The 21,004-nt window shown below is 44.2% G+C and overlaps 1 protein-coding gene across 2 annotated transcripts in view; it reads left to right on the top strand.

Annotated features, from left to right (window-relative positions):
• Nucleotides 1-21,004, top strand: part of ATR (ATR checkpoint kinase) — a 230,734-nt gene that overhangs the window by 106,931 nt on the left and 102,799 nt on the right. The window contains exons 27-29 of one of the 2 annotated variants that reach the window (XM_077290794.1): nt 3,388-3,592; nt 17,341-17,519; nt 19,916-20,080. In XM_077290794.1, the coding sequence (XP_077146909.1) occupies nt 3,388-3,592; nt 17,341-17,519; nt 19,916-20,080 (549 nt within the window). Of the gene's footprint in view, nt 1-3,387; nt 3,593-17,337; nt 17,520-19,915; nt 20,081-21,004 lie in introns of both variants that reach the window. The other variant, XM_077290793.1, reaches the window with a different exon arrangement.

The following is a 21,004-nucleotide window of genomic DNA, read 5'->3' as shown; positions in this document are numbered from 1 at the left end:
GTAATATACTGCGTGGGCTGTGTTATATACTGCGTGGGCTGTGTTATATACTACATCGCTGTACTATATACTACGTGGGCTGTGTTACAATGGTGTTCAAAAGTCCTGCATAAGCGTGAAGAAAACTATATGTTTCATACTTTTGCATCTCTACAGTGAAACTGGTGGAACATATATGTTTTTGTAATCCCTCATTGTATGCCATACTCATTTTTGAATGTCCCAAGTGTATAAATTGTTATGGTATGCGCATTTTTGATAATTTTTTTTACAGCATAACCATATCTACACCAGTACAGTGTGTAGAATGGTGAACAGGTTTCTAAGTTCATTAACTTCCAATGCAAGTTCACACAGACTTAAATTTTACTTTTTAAGATTTAATATTTTTTATTTAATTCAGAGTCCTGAAAAGGGCCTTTTGAGTGCATCTTTAGCTTCTAATACTTTATTGGCCAGCCTTTGCTCTTGAGCACCAGCTTGCATCTCTGTGGCATTGAGTGAACAAGCTTCTGCAGATGTTTACGAGTGATGATGTGGTTCCAGGCCTGTATCAGAGCCTCAATCAACTCACTCTTGGTCCTTGGCTGTTTTCTAGATATATCTAATGATACCTTGTGCCACAAATTTTCAATTGGATTGAGGTCCGGGGACTGACCTGGCCAGTCAATAATAGCCACCTTGTTCTTCCAACACCATTGGCTGCCATACAGCCCCAGACCATTACTTTCATCGGATGTTTCACAGAGAAGCTCAAACACTCTGGCTTGTACTCTTCATGTGGGAACCTTCTCACATAAGACTTGCCATCATTTCCTAAAATGCAAAAAGTGCTTTCATCACTAAATAGCACTTTTTCCCACTCCTCCTTCCTCCATTTTAAATATTTCAATGCCCACAGTTTTCGCCTTTGTCTTTGTATAGCTATCATCAATGGCTTCTTTTGGACCTTGCACCCTCTCAATCCTGCTTCCAAACATCTCTTCCTAACAGTTGATGTTGCTACCTCAATATTGCACTTTTCTTGAAATTCTCACAGAAGCTGAGGAGAGGTGAGCTTTCGATTGGCAAGGTATGTTCTTATCAGTACTCTATCCTTCCTTTTAGTTGACTTTCTGGGCCGACCAGATCTGGGCCTGTCCTGGGTAATTCCAAGCTGCTTATGTTTCTGCAAAATTCTTACGACTGTACTCTGATTACAGCCGACCTTCCTTGCGATTTGGGGGCCAGTATAACCCTCTTCATGTAGCACCACAACTCGCACACAATCCTCCGCTGACAAAAATCTGAAGGCTCTCATCATAAAACTCTACAGTATGATTCACTAGATAGACCAACAGATAAAACAAACAAACAAAGCAGCAGATGTGATGCAATGTAATGCAATGTGATTGGCTGCCATATCCAGGTTATGATTGGTCACAAGAACCTCATCTGTGATTGGCTAATTTTGGATCTGAAGCTGTACATTATTTAGTTGTGCGTGCTTTCAATTCCCATATTGTTGCAATAATTTCAGGCAAAACTGCTTCAAAAGCTAAAAATATTACAGGGAGAGAATGCAAAATTGTATTCTGAAAAAAAAACATATATAATATGTCATATTAGCATCGAAGATATTTGACAGAAAACATTTAAAACTTGAAAAATCAATTTATCCTATGCAGGACTTTTGAACACCACTGTATATACTGCGTGGCTTTGCAATATACTACGTGGCTGCTATATACTATGTGGGCTGTGTTATATACTACGTGGCTGTGTTATATACTACGTGGCTGTGTTATATACTGCGTGGGCTGTGTTATATACTGCGTGGGCTGTGTTATATACTGCGTGGGCTGTGTTATATACTACGTGGGCTGTGTTATATACTACGTGGGCTGTGTTATATACTGCGTGGGCTGTGTTATATACTGCGTGGCTGTGTTATATACTACGTGGCTGTGTTATATACTACGTGGCTGTGTTATATACTGTGTGGGCTGTGTTATATACTGCGTGGGCTGGGCTATATACTACGTGGGGTGTGTTACATACTATGTGGCTGTGTTATATACTACGTGGGCTGTGTTATACACTGCGTGGGCTGTGTTATACACTGTGGGCTGTGTTATATACTGCGTGGGCTGTTATATACTGTGTGGGCTGTGTTATATACTACGTCGCTGTGCTATATGCTACGTGGCCTGTGTTATATACTGCATGCCTGTGCAATATACTGCCTGGGCTGTGTTATATACTTAATGGGCTGTGTTATATACTGCGTGGGCTGTTATATACTGCGTGGGCTGTGTTATATACTGCGTGGGCTGTGTTATATACTGCGTGGGCTGTGTTATATACTGCGTGTGCTGTGTTATATACTGCGTGTGCTGTGTTATATACTGCGTGGGCTGTGTTATATACTGTGTGGGCTGTGTTATATACTGGGTGGCATGTTATATACTGCGTGGGATGTTATATACTGCGTGGGATGTTATATACTGCGTGGGCTGTGTTATATACTGCGTTGGCTGTGTTATTTACTATGTGGGCTGTTATATACTGCGTGGGCTGTGTTATATACTGCGTGGGCTGTGCTATATACTACATACATATTCTACAATACCCGATGCGTTAGAATCGGGCCACCATCTAGTATTTTAATATGGAGCATCTTATGGGTCCCATCATGAACTGTATGGAGCATCTTATGGGGCTCCTGATTCAATATGGATATTCAAAAACACTTAACCTACTGATATCTCAATTAATTTTTCTTTTATTGGTACCTATTTTTATTTTTGAAATTTAGTCGTAGCTGCTGCATTTTCCACCCTAGCTTATACTCGAGTCATTAAGTTTTCTCATTTTTTTGAGGCAAAATTAGGGCGGTCGGCTTATACTCGGGTTGGCTTATACTCGAGTGTATACGGTAAGTTATATTTTTTATTTTGCTTTAATTGCTTTATTTTTAATGGTGCAAAAGGGGGGTGATTTTTAATGTTTGTGGGTTTTTAATTTTTTTTTTTAATTTTTTTTTTTTTTATTTTCTTTAGATTCTACTGTATCTAATAGTCCCCTTAGGGGACTTGAAGCTACTATCGTATGGTCGCTTGTGCTATACATAGCCATGCATCATCAATGCTATGTATAGTAAAAATCATAATCTCCCCTGGACACCAGCTGCAGGCTGGCTTTCACAGGAGAATTGACATGACGAGTATGGAGGACTTCAGTAGACCTCCAGCTGTCATGGCACCCCATCGGGGCCCATCGATCCTTACTTTTTTATATCCGTGCTGACAACAAAAACAATGTTGAAAGGAAGTGGTCAGGTGTGCACTAATATAAGATATTATTTACTTCAAATTATGAATGTAATACTTTACCCGTTCGTTTTAGGTTCATGCTGAAATAACGGCAGTTTTAAAGCACGATGATCCAAGGGTTCGACGTCTACAAGACAATGCCTCTGATCTTAGCCAGCTCAGTACTCAAACTGTCTTTTCAATGCTCGACCATCTTACTCAGTGGGCAAGGGAGAGACTTCAAGCAATTCATGCTGAGAAAAGCAACGTCAAAAGTGCTGGTCGTGGAGAAATAAAGGGTTAGTTATATTTGTAGGGCATGTACCAAGTTATTACTACATTATTTGTGGTGTAAGAAAAGTATAGAAGCTGAGAACAGGATGATTAATTATCCTCTTTAGTAATTTTTCAATAAGTTTGTAACAGCGCACATATGCAACTGTACAGTCAGGAAACAAAAGCCAAATGCTTCCCATGAGAGCTGGGATGGTTTTTACTGTTGTTGTTTTTTGGTAGATGGAACAAAAGTATTTTGCAGCATAACAGAAGTTGGAATGACTTAAAAAAAAAACCTTTGTAATGTAATATGTTATAATGTCTGATTTCTGGTGCTTGATAAAGGTCCTCGGACCGAAACGTTGCCGCAGGAGGCAGATTAAAATGTAAGTTGCTTTCTTCACATCCTGATGTGGCGCTGTCCTTTCTTTATTTATATTTTGATTTCTGGTTAAGTCTTAGACCCTCCACCAACAATGAGACAAAAGGGCTCGGCTAAGTACTATTTCCCTTTATTTCTGAACAGTCTTCCTTGGTTTCCATTGTCACTTACATTGAATGTACACTAAAATGGAGTAATTGACTGTCTCCCGTTTTGCCTGAGTTCTTCTTTGATCTTTGAAAGAATGTTTTAGGCTACTTTCACACACAGCATATTTGCTGCGTATTTTTACGCGCGCGTATTTTGCTGCTGCTTTACCTGCGTTTTTTTAAAAAGGGAAAAAACGCAGCTGCTTTCACACACTGCGTTTTTTGCTGCGTTTTTTGCAGCTGCGTTTTTTTCAGCATTGTGTACTGAAAATAAAGTTTGTTTGAAAAAAAAAAAAAAGAGTCATTGAGGTCATTTCCTGTCTTTATGACTCAGAATACAATACACACTGGAGTTAACATCATGTCGATTCTGCCAGCTGCAATGGCCTTGAGCCAAAGACGCCTCAGCAAGCGGAACAGACATCAGCTGGGGTTTACTAACCCCACTGTCACTAACCCCAGGTTACTAGGGCAGTGGTCAGTCAGACGCCCCCCCTCGTAACCCTGTACGGTAAAAGTAAATAAAGACAGACACAGAAAAAATATTTTAATCAAAATAAACAGGCAAGAAGTCTTTATTTGATTCTAATTTAACTCCATCATAGTTACCTGCATCCGTAGCATCCCCGACTCTGCTTCATCAGTTCACGGGGCTGAGAAATCAAATTCATGACTTCTCAGCCCCGTGACAGACCTGGAATGAGCTTCCAGCGCCTGCGATCAGCTGACTATCAGCTGACCGGCCGGGACATCAGCTGGTTTGTCGGTATACCGATCAATCACATGAACGGCCGGGACATCACCTGATTGGTCCAATCAGCTGATGTCCCGGCCCGTTCAGTTGATTGATAGGGATACCCACAAACCACCCGATGTCCCGGCCGGTCAGCGAGACAATCAGCTGATCTGCCAGACGCTGGAAGCCGCGGAGGGGACCGGACGCCTCATCCATCCATGGGATAGGTGAGCATCCATTTTTTTTGCTTTCTGTATGTAGTGCAGACATGCTGCCACTACATACAGTGCACGGGGGACACACACGGCACACGCACAGGGGGCACACACACGGGGGATACTTACCGTCTCGATCAGCAGCCCCACGTTTATGCTCATTCTGTTGAAGGACTCCATGCTGCTTCACTGGGGGGCGGGGGCTTCCCTCTTCCTGTCCGACGTCACGTCCGGTCCTGGGTGTCAACCCCTCCATACAAAGACGCCGACACCCAGGACAAAGGCGCTGTGTGTGGACGGTAATATGGGGCCCTATGGGGATACGCAGACACGCCGCTGCGTAAAGAATTGACATGTCAATTCTTTTTACGCCGGCGTGTTTGCAGACAAAAGCGCCGCGTTTTTTTGCGGTGTGTCTGAACGGCAAAGTGAATTTCTCATTCACTTTGCCGGCAGACGAAAATGACACTGCGCAATTTTGAAAAGCGCCCGCAAAATAGCGCTCAAAAATGCGCTATGTCTGAAAGGAGCCTAAGATTAGATCTTAAAAAGAGAGAGCAAATGGGTTGTGCGCTGCCGTGAAGGAATGGAAGATGCCAGTCCAGTAGCATGGGGTTTATTCGTCAACGCTTTCAAAGTATACAACTTCTTCATCAGGACAACTACGATCTTCGTTGTCCCGATGACGTAGTTGTACAGTTTGAAATGATTTGACAACTAAACTATATACCACTGGATTGGCAGCTTCCATATTTTCAGGGCAGCGCAGAGCAACGCATTTGCTCATTTTTATTTAGGTATTTATCTACTAGTGGGTCTGCATATTACAGGTCCTCGCCGTTATTAGTGAGCTCTTTAGAAAGAGCCATTCTGTCACAAATATTAGTAAAAGCAGACCGCATGGCAAGGGCCTGGAGTTTATACACCTGTGGTTATGGGACTGAACTTGCTACAAAAGTACAAGAGTGGCCTGGATGATTTTTTTGATAAATATTATATTATAGGTGCTAAATCCTGTGATAGGACGTTGATCCAAGGAACTATGATTGTAGTATGTGGAGTCGGGAGAAATTTTTCCCCTAGTATGTGCCAATTAGCATCTGCCTCATGGGAATTTTGCTCTCCTCTGGATCAACATGTTAGGTTATAGGTTAAATTCTATGGACTTCTGTCTAACTTCAACATTAAGGCTATGTGCACACGTTGCGGATTGGGGTGTAGAATTTTCTGCACAAAATCTGCATCTCCTGGCAGAAAACGCAGGTGCAGATTTGATGCGTTTTTGTTTTGGATTTGCAGCGGATTTTATGCGTTTTTTTACCCCTGCGGATTTCTATAAAGGAAGGGTGCAGAAATGCTGCATTTAAAGCACACTTCCGGATAGCGTGCCTGAAATCCCGCCCATCGGTGACCCGTCACGTGATCGCGGGTCACCAATGGTTGACATGACAATAGGAGGTCTTCAGCAGACCTCTATGGTTGTTACTGCCCTATTGCTATGAGCGCCGCCTGGTGGTCGGAGCTCATAGCAAGTGAACAATTCTGCTACATACTGGCGAGATCTGATCATCGCCTGTATGTAGCAGAGCCAATCGGATTATGGCAGCTTCTAGTCTCCCATGGAGATTATTGAAGCATGCCAAAAGTAAAAGGTTTTTAAAAGATATATAAAAAATATATATCTATTTAAAAGTTCAAATCACCCCCCTTTTGCTCCATTCAAAATATAACAATTTAAAAAAGAGTCAAACGTACACATATTTGGTATCGCCGCCTTCAGTATCACCTGATCTATCAATATAAGAAAAGAATTAACCACATCGCTAAACGGCGAAATGAGGAAAAAAGTCAAAATGGCAGAATTAATTTTTTTTGGCTGCATCAACATTGCATTTAAATACAATAACGGGTGATCAAAAGATCGTATCTGCACCAAAATAGTATCATTAAAAACAACAGCTCGGTGCACAAAAAATAAGCTCTCACCCAACCAGAGATCACAAAAAATGGAGACACTACGGTATTGGAAAATGCCTTTTTTTTTTTTTTTTTTTTTTTTTTTTTTAAGCAAACTTTGGAATTTTTTTCACCACTTAAAAAAGAACCTGGACATGTTTGGTGTCTGTGAACTCGTAATGACCTGGAGAATCATAACGGCGGATCACTTTTAGCATTTAGTGAACATGCTAAAAAAATAAATAAAAAAAAAACTGCTGTGGGATTGCACCTTATTTGCAATTTCACCGCACCAGTTTTCCAGTACACAGTATGTTAAAACCAATGGTGTCGTTCAAAAATACAACTCGTCCAGCAAAAAAACAAGCCCTCATATGTCCATTTTGACCAAAAAATAAACAAACTATGGTTCTGGGAAAAAGGGGAGCAAAAAATGAAAGTACGAAACCTAAAACACCTCTGGTCGTTAAAGGGTTAAACTATAAATGGAAGAGCTAAATTCAATTCTTAACCCCTTAACGACCGCCAATATGCCTTTTCACAGCAGTAGTTAAGGGTACCACAGCGCCGTTAATTAACGGTGCTGTGTTGAAAAGTGTATAGCGCCCCCTAAAGTCTGATTTTCTCCTGGGTCTCGGCTGCTGGGGGTAGCAGAGACCCCAGAGAAGATGATTCGGGTCGGTTTTTACCGACCCCGAGGTTGCGATTGCTGTTATTAAGGCTACTTTCACACTAGCGTCGCTTGCTGTACGTCGCAATGTGTCGCTTTGGAGGAAAAACGCATCTTGCAAAGTTGCCCGCAGGATGCGTTTTTTTCTCCATAGGCTTGCATTAGCGACGCATTGCGACATATGGCCACACGTCGCATCCGTCGTGCGATGGATGCGTCGTGTTTTGGCGGACCGTCGGCACAAAAAATGTTACATGTAACGTTTTTTTGTGCGTCGTGTCCGCCATTTCCGACTGCGCATGCGCGGCAGGAACTCCGCCCCTGCCTCCCCGGACATTACAATGGGGCAGCGGATGCGTTGAAAAACTGCATCCGCTGCCCCCGTTGTGCTACTTAACACACTGTCCGTCGGGCCGACTGTTTGCGACGGCCCGTACCGACGGACTAGTGTGAAAGTAACCTTACCGTACAACAGCGACCGGTAAAAGAAAAAAAAAGTCCGATTTGCCATTTAATTTCTCTCTCCTCTGATGTGATCGCACATCAGAGGTGAGAGGAATGGGGTCACCGATCCCCTTTTCCCCCAGTACCTCCGTTGTCTCTGCATGGCCCCCTGAAATCCCCCGGTGTCCGGCTTCTTCTTCTGGGAGAAAATGGTGGGCACATGCGCAGTGCGCCTGCAGAGATGTGCCGGCCAGCACCTGCCAACAGTAGGGAGATTTTTCCTATTAGTTCATTTAGACCCTAACACAGTGCTTAAAATAAAAAAAAATAGTAAAACAACCCCCCCTTTACCACCCCCTCAATTAGGGTAAAATAAAGAAAATGTATTTATTTCCATTTTCCCATTAGGTTTAGAATTGGACTAAAGTGAGTTGGGCTAAAGTTAGGGTTTAGGGTTGGGGCTAAAGTTAGAGTTAGGGATGGGATTAGGGTTGAGATTAGGGTCAGATTTTTGTGTTTAGGGTTATTGATAGGGTTGGGATTAGGGTTAGGGGTGTGTTGGGGTTAGCGTTGTGGTTGGGGCTGGGGTTAGGGTTGGGTTTAGGGGTGTTTTGGGGTTAGGGTTGGAGTTAGAATTGGGGGGTTCCACTGTCTAGATAAATCAGGGGGTCCCCAAACGCGACGTGACGCCACCATTGATTCCCGCCTATTTTGCGTTCAAAAAGTCAAATGGTCCTCCCTCCCTTCTGAGCTCTGCCGTGCGCCCAAACAGTGGTTTACCCCTACATATGGGGCATCAGCGTACTCAGGACAAATTGGACAAGTTTCGGTGTACAAATTCTCCTGTTACCCTTGGGAAAATAAAAAATTGAGGGCTAAAAAAATCCTTTTTGTGGGAAAAAAAAAAGATTTTTTATTTTCACAGCTCTGCGTTATAAACTTCTGTGAATCACTTGGGGGTTTAAAGTGCTCACCACACATCTAGATAAGCTTCTTGGGGAGTCTAGTTTCCAAAATGAGGTCACTTGTGGGGTGTTTCTACTGTTTAGGCAAATCAGGGGCTCTCCATACTCAACATGACACCCTCAGACCATTCTATCAAAGTCTGCATTCCAAAACTGCGCTCCTTCCCTTCTGAGCTCTGTCAGGCTCCCAAACAATGGTCCCACCCCACATATGGGGTGTCAGCGTACTCAGGACAAATTGCACATCAACTTTTGTGGTCCAGTTTCTCCTGTTACCCTTGTGAAAGCAAAAATTTGGGGGTGAAAAGATCATTTTTGTGGACAAAATATTTGTTTTATTTTCACGGCTCTACGTTATAAACTTCTGTGAAGCACTTGTTGGTTCAGAGTGCGCACCACACATCTAGATATGCTCATTGGGGGGGGTCTAGTTTCCAAAATGGGGACACTTGTGGGGGGGTTTCTACTGTTTAGGTACATCAGGGGCAACATGACGCCGTCAGACCATTCCATCAGTCTGCATTTCTAAACGTCACTACTTCCCTTCCGAGCCCCGACGTGTGCCCAAACAGTGCACCCCCCCACTTATGGGGTACCACCGTACTCAGGACAAACTGGACAACAACTTTTGGGGTCCAATTTCTCCTGATACCCTTGTGAAAATAAAAAATTGCGGGCAAAAAAATAATTTCTCCTTCGCCTCATTGGGGGACACAGACCCTGGGTGTATGCTGCTGCCACTAGGAGGCTGACACTAAATGATACAAAGAAAGTTCGCTCCTCCCCTGCAGTATACACCCTCCTGCTGGCTCTCAGCTAACTAGTTCATGCTTAGTGTCCGTAGGAGGCACACGGACTGGTCTGCTATTCAGACCCAAAACTCTTTATTATTTTATTTTTACCTTTTACATTTTTGATATTACTTTCTACAATGAACGAAGGGGCGACGGATCCTTTCAAGGCTCCGATCTCCCCGAACCATCAACAGGTGAGCACGGAGAGTGCCGCCTCTCCATATCCTCTCCTGCGACGTGGGATGCCACTGCCTGAGCTGATTCTTAGGGGCGACGGGTCCCTTCAAGGGCACCGATCTCCCCGCACCCTGAATGGACGAGCACATGGAGTGTCGCCTCCACGTACCCTCTTCCCCAACCAGGCCTAATGCCGGACAACTGGCCCTGTCCACCCGGGGGCTGAACTCCTTGGATGTACAGAAGCCCCTCTCTATGGCGTCCGAGCAGCCCCCACTGTCCCACCACTGTTAAAGTGGATGGCACAAGGAGGCGGACGGCTCCTCTCCACCTCCCTAACAAAGGGATGGTGGATTGAGGCTTACCCCTCTATCCCTGCACCTGCAGCAGAACAATAGAGTGCGTGCGCTTTCCTCGGCGCTGAAACCCAGTCATCGCGGCGGCTCCATGCCGGGACGTGCACCCATGGTGAGTGGATCCAGTCAGCGGTGGGCCTCTGCAGTGGGATATTCACATGCTGACAGGCAGCCTCAGCCATGGCTTCCCTGTGGCCCAACTCCCTGAGGTAACGTCAGGGCGGCTGCAAACATTTAGCCCCCGGCTTCGGCCAATGTGCAGGCCACATCCAGGGAGCTGCGCCCGCACTATGGCACGCTAAGGCGGCTCCGCCCACCTTTTCTGGCGCTTCTCACCTAGCACTGGAGCGCCCACTTCTCCCAGCCACCACCAACGTCCCTCTATTCTACCCCTGGAATTGCTCCCGCCTACTGCAGAATTGTGGGCGCCGCGGCTTGGGCCTATTCATGGACGTCACAGGGGCGATGGTTTTGCATTGAAGGGGCACATGCAACCGGGTAAAGTACTGCTCTCCCCCCTGCATCTTCCCCCTCTGCTTAAAGGCACATGACCAGTATTTCCTGGTCTTAAAGGCACATGACCAGTATTTCCTGGTCTTAAAGGAACATGACCAGTATTCCCTAATCTTAAAGGCACATGACCAGTATTCCCTAGTCTTAAAGGAACATGACCATTATTCCCTAAACTTAAAGCCACATGACCAGTATTCCTGGTCTTAAAGGCACATGACCAGTTTTCCCTGGTCTTAAAGGCACATGACCAGTACACCCTGGTCTTAAAGGCACATGACCAGTATGTCCTGGTCTTAATGGCACGTGACCAGCATTCCCTGATCTTAAAGGCACATGACCAGCATTCCTTGGTCTTAAAGGCACATAACCAGAATGTCCTGATCTTAAAGGCACATGACCAGTATTCCCTGGTCTTAAAGGCACATAACCAGAATGTCCTGATCTTAAAGGCACATGACCAGTATTCCCTGGTCTTAAAGGCACATGACCAGTATTCCCTGGTCTTAAAGGCACATGTCCGGTATTCCCTGGTGTTAAAGGCACATGACCAGTACACCCTGGTCTTAAAAGCACATGACCAGTATGTCCTGGTCTTAACGGCACATGACCAGCATTCCTTGGTCTTAAAGGCACATGACCAGCATTCCCTGGTCTTAAAGGCTCATGACCAATATTCCCTGTCTTAAAGGCACATGACCAGTCCGAAAGCGGTCACCCTAAATGAGCTCAGGAGCCCTCCGCCGCCGACCCCAGCTTATCCCAGAGTACCTAGTTCCCTGAGTGGGCTTCGTCACTGCCGCAACCCATGGCTTCTTTGACCAAGTGATTGAATCCCTCCGCGAACCCTCTGTGGTTCGGAGTGCTCGCAGGACCGTTATAGATGGTCCCTGTCCTTCATGTGAGCCGTCGACTAGCAGGTGCCGCAAGTATTCTAGAAACGTACAGGCGTCTAGAAACATACAAGTATCTAGAAAACGGAAGTCTCATTTCCTGATCCCTCACCAATGATTTGCTGAGAACAAGACTCTGAATATGGATTGGATATTGCCTTGGTTCGGGACGCACCAGAACTTCAGAAAAGGATGGATTCCCCTATTTATATCATCAGCCAATCTCTGTAGATCGACGAGGACTTCAGTTCTACTCTAGATCATACAGTGTCCCTCATAAGGAGACTGAACTCCCAGCAGAGCATTTGCCATTCACCCGGTCAGGGAGCGTCTGGACAGAAGCCTCTGCAAACGCGGTATCCTTTTTCAGCCAATATGCTAACATGTGGGGTGTCCCCTCCACGTATACCCCCCGTAGGACATGGAATGCCATGCCTGGTCTGATTCTTAGAGGCGACGGGTTCTTTTAAAGGGCACCGATCTCCCCACACCATCAATAGCACACGGAGTGTCGCCTCCATGTATCCTCTTCTGCAGCCCGGCCTATCGCCGGACAACCAGCCCTGTCCACCCGGTAACCTGAACTCTGAGGATGTACATAGGCACCCTTTTTGGCGTCCGAACATCTCCCTCTGCATCACCACTATTTAGCAGATGATGCAAGAAGGTGGACGATCCCTCTCCACTTCCCTGTTAAGAGGATGGTGGATTGAGGGTTCATCATTTTAACTCCGATTGGCGATTGCAAGAGATGGCTATTCCTGACCTTCCGGATGCAGTGGCGCATTCTGCTACTTGGCAGATTAACTGGGTAGAATCTCCTGTGGTATACCTTCCAGTATCCCTTCCCGATGGGTCATCAATTAAAAATACAATGGACTGCCAGATAGTAAATCTAGCTAGTTCCGTCTTGCCGCCTCGGGTTCAGCGCTCTACCCTTCCTTAGCCGCCACATGGGTTGCTACAGCAAAGGTCTCCTGGTCGGAGACCTTAACTTCTTTGATTCACAACAGTAACCTCCCGAAGACAGTACAGCTGGTCAGTCAAATTTCTTGAGTGGGAGACTAGCTGCTTCACGCCTCTCGGATGCGGCTATTTGCGCGGCGCTGTCAGCAGCAAATGCCATTACACTCAGAAGGACTTTATAGCTCAGAGAATGGAAGCGTACTCTAAAAAGCCTCTGAGATCACTCCATTACCAGGGTGATCGGTTATTCGGTGAGAAGTTGGGAGCGTTCCCCACACAGGGACAAAGGATCGCATGTTTCCTGTAGACCCAACGAGCAGTGGATGAGTTGACCAGGACGGTCTAGATCTAAGGGGTCTTGGGTCCAAAAAGGGGACCGAAAAGTAAGACCGATCCTTGTCCTCAAACTTCTACCAAGCTTGACTAGGTCCCCCTTCTTTGGATGGAGTTCCTCCACTCAGCCACTACTTCAATGGAAAAAGGTGGAGTTTCTGGCATCCACCGACATTCGGGATGCTTACCTTCACATTCCTATTTTTTCCCTCTTCAAAAATTCCTTCGCTTTTCCATTCGCGAACAGCATTTTCAAATCACGACCTTGTCCTTCGGCCTTGATATCGCACCCAGAGTGTTCGGAGGGGTTATGGCGGCTGTCATGTTCCTCTTGCACCCTAGAGGTGTGGTCGTCCTGCCCTATCTGGTCGACTTTTTAGCCGCTCTTCCAGGACAGCGCTGAGTCGTCTATATCTCTTGTAATACCATTTCTCACTTGGGCTGGCAGCTAATCTTTGACAAGTTTTTCCTCATTTGCAGCCCAGCAGGTATCCTTTTTGAGGATGGTCCTGGACACTTCCAGAAGGGTGGTAATTCTCCCTTGAGACAAGACCATGGCCCTTCAACAGGGAGCTTGCGTACTTGTTCACACATCCCTTCATTCCATTCGATTTGCTAGGAGGGTTCCGAGGGAAAATGGTAACAATGATGGAAGCGGTTTCCTTCGCTCCTCTCGTTTTCTGCAGGTCAAACAAGCTTTCAGAGGGTAGTCTCTGAGTTCCTTCCTCATCCAGGGGAGATCTTTTCTCCTGGTTCAATGGTTATTAGTGACTACTGATGCCAGTCCTCTTCTCCTGATCATTGTTCTGGGGATCCGAACGGTACGCTAATGCTACAGCAGGTCCACTGCCTTCTGGCGGGTCACCCCATCCGAATTCAATCGGACAATGCCACGGCTGTGCCATACGTCAATCATCTAGCAGGTACCCACGGTCAGGCGTCATGGTCGAGATACCTCGCATTCTCTGATGGGCTGAGATCTATGGTTCAGGTGATCTCGGCAATACACATCTCAGGAGTAGAACTCTAGACGGCAGACGCCGTCAGGATCCCGCCTCAGGAGAGTGGGAACTTCACCCGGAACTCTTCCATCAGATCTGCCTTCTCTGGAGCACTCCAGATGTTGGTCGGATGGCGTCCAGACTGAACGCCAATGTACTCTAGTTCATGGTTTGGTCTCGAGATCCAAAAGCCATCGCAGTGCATGCTCTCGTTCTTCCATGGTACCAGTTTCCCTAACCCCTCTTCCACTACTTCCGAGAGCCTTTTGGAAGCAGGAAGGGCCCCAGTGATCCTGGGAGATCCGCACTGACCACATCAGGTTTTTTCATTTGCGGAACTAGTATTTTTCTGTCTTATTGCAACAAAACTGCAAGTAGGGACTTCCTCGCAGGGAGTTTTCACATGTGGTTCCTCCCTATCGCATACCGTTAGATCTTTGGGACCTTAGTGGTCCTGGGAGTCTTACAGTAGACTCCTTTTGATCCGGACAGACTTTACTGTCGCCCTTTTTTCTCTGCGATCTCGTCATCCTCTCTTCGGAGCTAGCCACTCTGTTCTTTCTGACTTTTTTTTTTCCCTTATTACCTTCAAGGCAAGGTTGTTCTCAGGCCATCCCCATCCCTTCTTACCAAGGTGGTTTTGTATTCCCACTGTTATGAGGGCATCGATCTTCCCTCATCTCTTTCGGTACCAGTCCACAAAACGGAATGGGTTCCCCATATTCCGGACGAAGTGAGTGCTCTGAGTAGGTACGTCTCAAGGACGGCGTCCTTCCGAAGGTTGGACGCTTTATTTGGACTTCCTGATGGTAAGAAGAAGGCTTCCTGACAGATACAGGAAGGGTTTGGCCGTTTCATCGGCCATGTTAGCCTGGTAGATTCGTGGGAGATGTCAGCCTATCTCCCTGTCTATCGAGGTTTCTAGGGTTCTAGGCACCAGACGTCGGCGAAGCACACCTGCAAGCTTGCGTGTTCGTCCAGTCCTCATGCATTCTTGAAGCACTATAATTCCCAGACTTCCACAGATGTGAATCTGGGCAGGCGGACTCTGCAGGCCGCGGTGGTGCACTTGTAAGTAGCGGTTACACAGGGCCTCATCTGATGTTGTCCCCACCCAGGGACTGCTTTGGGACGTCCCACGGTCTGTGTCCCCCAATGAGGCGAAGGAGAAATAGGGATTTTTGTGAAAATCCTTTTCTCCGAGCCATTCATTGGGGACACAGCTCCCACCCTGTTATTAGCTTGTGCATGTTTTATAATTTGACATGCTATACTCTCATATATAATGCTATACGCTCATATGTTGTTATTGATCTCCAGCTTTTGCACCGAACTGGTTAGCTGAGAGCTAGCAGGAGGGTGTATACTGCAGAGGGGGGCCTAACTTTCTTTGTATCACTTACTGTCAGCCTCGTAGTGGCAGCAGCATACACCCACGGTCTGTGTCCCCCAATGAATGGCTCCGAGAAAAGGATTTTACGGTGAGTACACAAAAATCCCTAGGTTTGTGGAAAAAAAGTTATTTTTTTTATTTTCACGGGTCTGCGTTATAAACTTCTGTGAAGCACTTGGGAGTTCAAAGTGCTCACCACACATCTAGATAAGTTCCTTAAGGAGTCTAGTTTCCAAAATGCTGTCACGTGTGGGGGGTTTCCACTGTTTAGGCACATCAGGGGCTCTCCAAACGCGACATGGCGTCCTATCTCAATTCCAACCAATTCTGCATTGAAAAAGTCAAACGACCCTCCTTCCCTTCCGAGCTCTGCCGTGCGCCCAAATATTGTTTTACCTCCACATATGTGGTATTGGCGTATTGAGGAGAAATTGCACAACAAATGTTGTGGTGCATTTTCTCTTTTTACACTTGTGAAAATAAAAAAAAATAGGTTCTGAAGTAAAATGTTTGTAAAAAAAAAAGTTAAATGTTCATTTTTTCCTTCCACATTGCTTCAGTTCCTGCGAAGCATGTAAAGGGTTAATAATCTTCTTGAATGTTTTTGAGCACCTTGAGGGGTGCCGTTTTTAGAATGGTGCCACTTTTGGGTATTATCTGTTATGTACACCCCTCAAAGTGACTTTAAGGCTATGTGCACACGTTCAGGATTTTTCGCATTTTTTTTGGCCGTTTTCCGTGGAAAAAGCGATAAAAAACCGCATACATAAGAATCTCATCATTTTTAATGCATTCTGCAATTTTTGTGCACATGTTGCGTTTTTTTTCATGAAAAAAACGCAGCATGTTAATTAATTTTGCCGATTTTTCATGTTTTTGCCGCTAGATTATTGCATTGGGAAGCTCTGGAAAAATCAGCAAAAAAAAGCGCAAAAAACGCGATTAAGTGAAAAAAACACATCCGGATTTCCTGCGGAAAAAGTCCGGTTTTCTTCAGGAAAATTCTGCAGACTTTCCTGAACTTGTGCAAATAGCCTAAATGTGATGTGGTTCCTAAAAATAATGGTTTTGTAAATTTTGTTGTAAAAATGAGAAATCGCTGGTCAACTTTTAACCCTTATAACTTCCTAACAAAAAAAATTTTTGTTTCCAGAATTGTGCTGATGTAAAGTAGGCATGTGGGAAATGTTATTTATTACATATTTTTTGTGACATATCTCTCTGATTTAAGGGCATAAAAATTAAAAGTTTGAAAATTGCAAAATTCTCCAATTTTTTGCCATATTTCCATTTTTTTCATAAATAAACTCAAGAAATATGAAAGAAATTTTACCACTAACATGAAGTACAATATGTTGCGAAAAAACTTTGTCAGAATCACCAAGATCCGTTAAAGCGTAAAGAGTTATAACCTCATAAAGTGACAGAGCTCAGAATTGCAAAAATTGGCCTGGTTATTAAGCTGCAAATTGGCTCTGTCTCTAAGGGGTTAAGAGCGGTGTCTCAATACTTGTGTTTATATGGTGTATTTCATATTTCCAAGTATAGTCTACATAGCAGTAATGCTGTTCAGATTTGATTTATTCATTGCTTCCAGATACTGTACGTAGACCCGCTGTAGTGAGATGTAAAACGTGCCAAATAGCAATATTCCATTCCAATTGAAAAGTTATTACTCTGACTGATTTAGAAGATTAATTTTTATGCCAGATATTTTTTGTCAAAATATTAAAAATATTTAATATTTAAATAAGATTTACTTGATGTACCTTTTTATTTAATTTTTTGTGCTTTTTTTGAAAATTGTTTGATTTTACTATCCCATTAGCAGCCTTTCATGAGGAGTACGGAGAGTATCAAAATGTGACCAGATTTCTAGAGCTTATACCTCAAGATACTCTGGCTGTGGCTTCGTTTCGCTCTAAAGCTTACACCAGGGCTGTCATGCACTTTGAGTCATTTATCGTGGAAAAAAAGCAAGAAATTCAAGAGCACTTGGGTTTTTTGCAGGTGAGCGGGTATTGATAATAGAAACTTCTCTTACTAGTAATGTTTATTCCATCAGATTATTCTCAGGTATCTTGAATGTCTTTACTTGCAATGCTGGCTGCTTAATCTACAGTTAATGGAAAGTCTGAAGTCTAATTTCACCTTTGAATATCATTTTCTATTTTATTAATAGATACAACCTATGTACATTGCATTGCTTATCTTTCACCAATGGTGAGTTATAGCCGATATTCTAGTCTAATGTTTCCGTCGCGATTCTGAGGGTTACTATCGAATATCAATAAGAATCTTGTCCTTAGACGCTTCCCTAACAGCTCTGCTTTTTATACTACTTTACATTAATATGCAATTTCTGGGGTATAGAATACGCTTATGCAAATCACCAGTACAAGCGCTTTAAAGACGTAGGGCCAGTAAAAAAAGCTGGAAATTGTTCTGATATGAAGGTTGCAGAATTATAAAAGCAGCTCTGGTTATAAGTCTAGTACAGTGTAAGTAATGCATTACATTTACATAGTGAAAGGGTTTCCCATTTTATAAAATTGGCTCCCAAACAATCGAATCCTAGTAAAAAAAATAAAGGTTGACTGTAGCTGTGTGCACCATCACTGAGCTCGGAAGCTTGTGCCGTCTGTATCACTGAGGGTGATTGGCTGCAGCGGCAATGTGTGCTGTCTGTGATGACACCTCTGCAGCCAAAACGCAGAGATTGGAGCTGTGACGGTGAGCCAGTGCTGTACCTAAAGAGGATAAATGTATTCTCTATTTACCTTATATACTCGAGTATAAGCCGAGACCCCTAATTTTGCCACACAAAAAAATGGGAAAACTTATTGACTCGTATAAGCTTATGGTGGGAAATGCAGCAGCTACTGGTAAATTTCAAAAATAAAAATAGATACCAATAATAGTAAAATTAAGTAGGTTAAATGTTTTTGAATATTCATATTGAATCAGGAGCCCCATATGATGCTCCATACAGTTCATGATGGGCCCCATAAGATACTCCATGTAAAATACGCCCCATATAATGCTCCATAAAGTTCATGATGGGCCCCATAAGATGCGCCATACAAAAATATGCTCCATATAGTGCTGCACAAAGGTTAATGATGGCCCCAGAAGATGCTCCATATTAAGATATGCCCCATATAATGCTGCACAAAGGTTAATCATGGCCCCATAAGATGCGCCATACAAAAATATGCCCCATATAATGCTGCACAAAGGTTAATGATGGCCCCATAAGATGCTCCATATTAAAATATGCCCCATATAATGCTGCATAAAAGGTTAATGATGGCCCCATAAGATGCTCCATAGGAAAATATGCCCCATATAATGCTCCATAAAGGTTGATAAGATGCCCCATATGCTGCTGCTGCGATTAAAAAAAAAATGACATACTCTCCTCTTGTCGTTGGGTGCCAGGTGCCGGTGTCCTGAGCAGGCGGGGACACCGGCGCGCTATGGGGGCCTGGTGCCGGTGTCGCCGCTGACTCAGGCCCCCAGCACTTGCGATATTCACCTGTCCCCGTTCCACTGCCGCGTGCCGCTGTGTCTTACATCTCTTCAGTGACTGTTCAGGCAGAGGGAGTGCATTAAACACGTCATCGCACCCTCTGACCTGAACGCCACATCCAGAGGACGTGGAAGACACAGCCCGCGGTGGAACGGGGACAGGTCAATATCGCATTGCTCACCCTCTCCCGTCATACTCGCCCTCCTGGCACAGTCTCTGCTTCTCAGATGGTCTCTGGCCTGCAGCTCTTCCTGTGTTCAGTGGTCACATGGTACCGCTCATTAAAGTAATGAATATGCGCTCCACGCCTATGGGAGTAGAGTCGCGTCCATATTCATTACTTTAATGAGCGGTACCACGTGACCGCTGAACACAGGCAGAGCTGCCGGCGCCAGAGACCATCTGAGAAGCAGGGATGTGTAGAGACCTCCCCGGGAGGGGATGAGTATGATGTGACAGCCGCCAGCTCCTGCCGCTCCCCCTCCCCCGCCAACCCCCTGGGACAATGACTCGAGTATAAGCCGAGAGGGGCACTTTCAGCCTAAAAAAAATGGGCTGAAAATCTCGGCTTATACTCTAGTATATACGGTATTTGTTTTTGTTTGTTTTTTTTTTTTTACTAATAACAAAACATTTGGTGACTACTTTTTTAAAAGTGGAAAATCCCTTTTAATTAGGCTGAACGTATTAGAGAATATCTCATAACTTGGAAACTATTTCCTTTTCAGTTATTGCCTTAGGGGACTCTGTGTTTATCTGTTCATGAATGGCTGTGGGTGACTAAGGGCCGTATACACTCATAAGCTCACAGTGAGCATGATGGGGCATTTGCTCATAGGGCAATCTAATAAAGTAGTTTTTGCACCCTGTTTAGAAACTTTATGCTGCTATGCATGAACCGGACGGTGTAGCTGGTGTGAGCGCGATTCGTAAGAAAGAGGCCTCTCTGAAAGAGCAGATCTTGGAGCATGAAAGCATTGGTTTGTTAAGAGATGCTACAGCTTGCTATGACCGCGCCATTCAGCTAAAGCCAGAAGAGGTACGTTTCAACCAGATCTTTTGAGATGGAGCAAAATTAGCCATCTGTAATATTAAGCTAATGATTTCATTGTGGTTTTGAATCATCAATCCGTTATATCACATTAACATTTATACAACCCCTGGCAAAAATTATGGAATCACCGGCCTTGGAGGATGTTAATTCAGTTGTTTAATTTTGTAGAAAAAAACCAGATCACAGACATAAATAAAAGTCATTTCAAATAGCAACTTTCTGGCTTTAAGAAACACTAAAAGAAATCAAGAACAAAAAAATGTGGTAATCAGTAATGGTTACTTTTTTTAACCGAGCATAGGGAAAAAAAATTATGGAATTACTCAATTCTGAGGAAAATATTATGGAATCACCCTGTAAATTTTCATACCCAAAAATAACACCTGCATCAAATTAGATCTGCTTGTTAGTCTGCATCTAAAAAGGAGTGATCACACCTTGGAGAGCTGTTGCACCAAGTGGACTGACATGAATCATGGCTCCAACACGAGAGATGTCAATTGAAACAAAGGAGAGGATTATCAAACTCTTAAAAGAGGGTAAATCATCATGCAATGTTGCAAAAGATGTTGGTTGTTCACAGTCAGCTGTGTCTGAAATCTGGACCAAATACAAACAACATGGGAAGGTTGTTAAAGGCAAACATACTGGTAGACCATGGAAGACATCAAAGGGTCAAGACCGTAAACATAAAGCAATATGTCTCCAAAACAAGAAATGCACAACAAAACAAATGAAGAACGAATGGGTGAAAACTGGAGTCAACGTCTGTGACCTAACTGTAAGAAACCGACTAAAGGAAATGGAATTTACTTAGAGAAAAGCTAAATGAAAGCCATCATTAACACCTAAACAGAAAAAAAACAAGGTTATAATGGGCTAAGGAAATGCAATCGTGGACGGTGAATG

This window comes from Ranitomeya variabilis, chromosome 2, assembly GCF_051348905.1.
Source record: "Ranitomeya variabilis isolate aRanVar5 chromosome 2, aRanVar5.hap1, whole genome shotgun sequence".
NCBI classification, from domain to species: domain Eukaryota; kingdom Metazoa; phylum Chordata; class Amphibia; order Anura; family Dendrobatidae; genus Ranitomeya; species Ranitomeya variabilis.
This window is presented reverse-complemented; position numbering and strand designations above follow the sequence as displayed.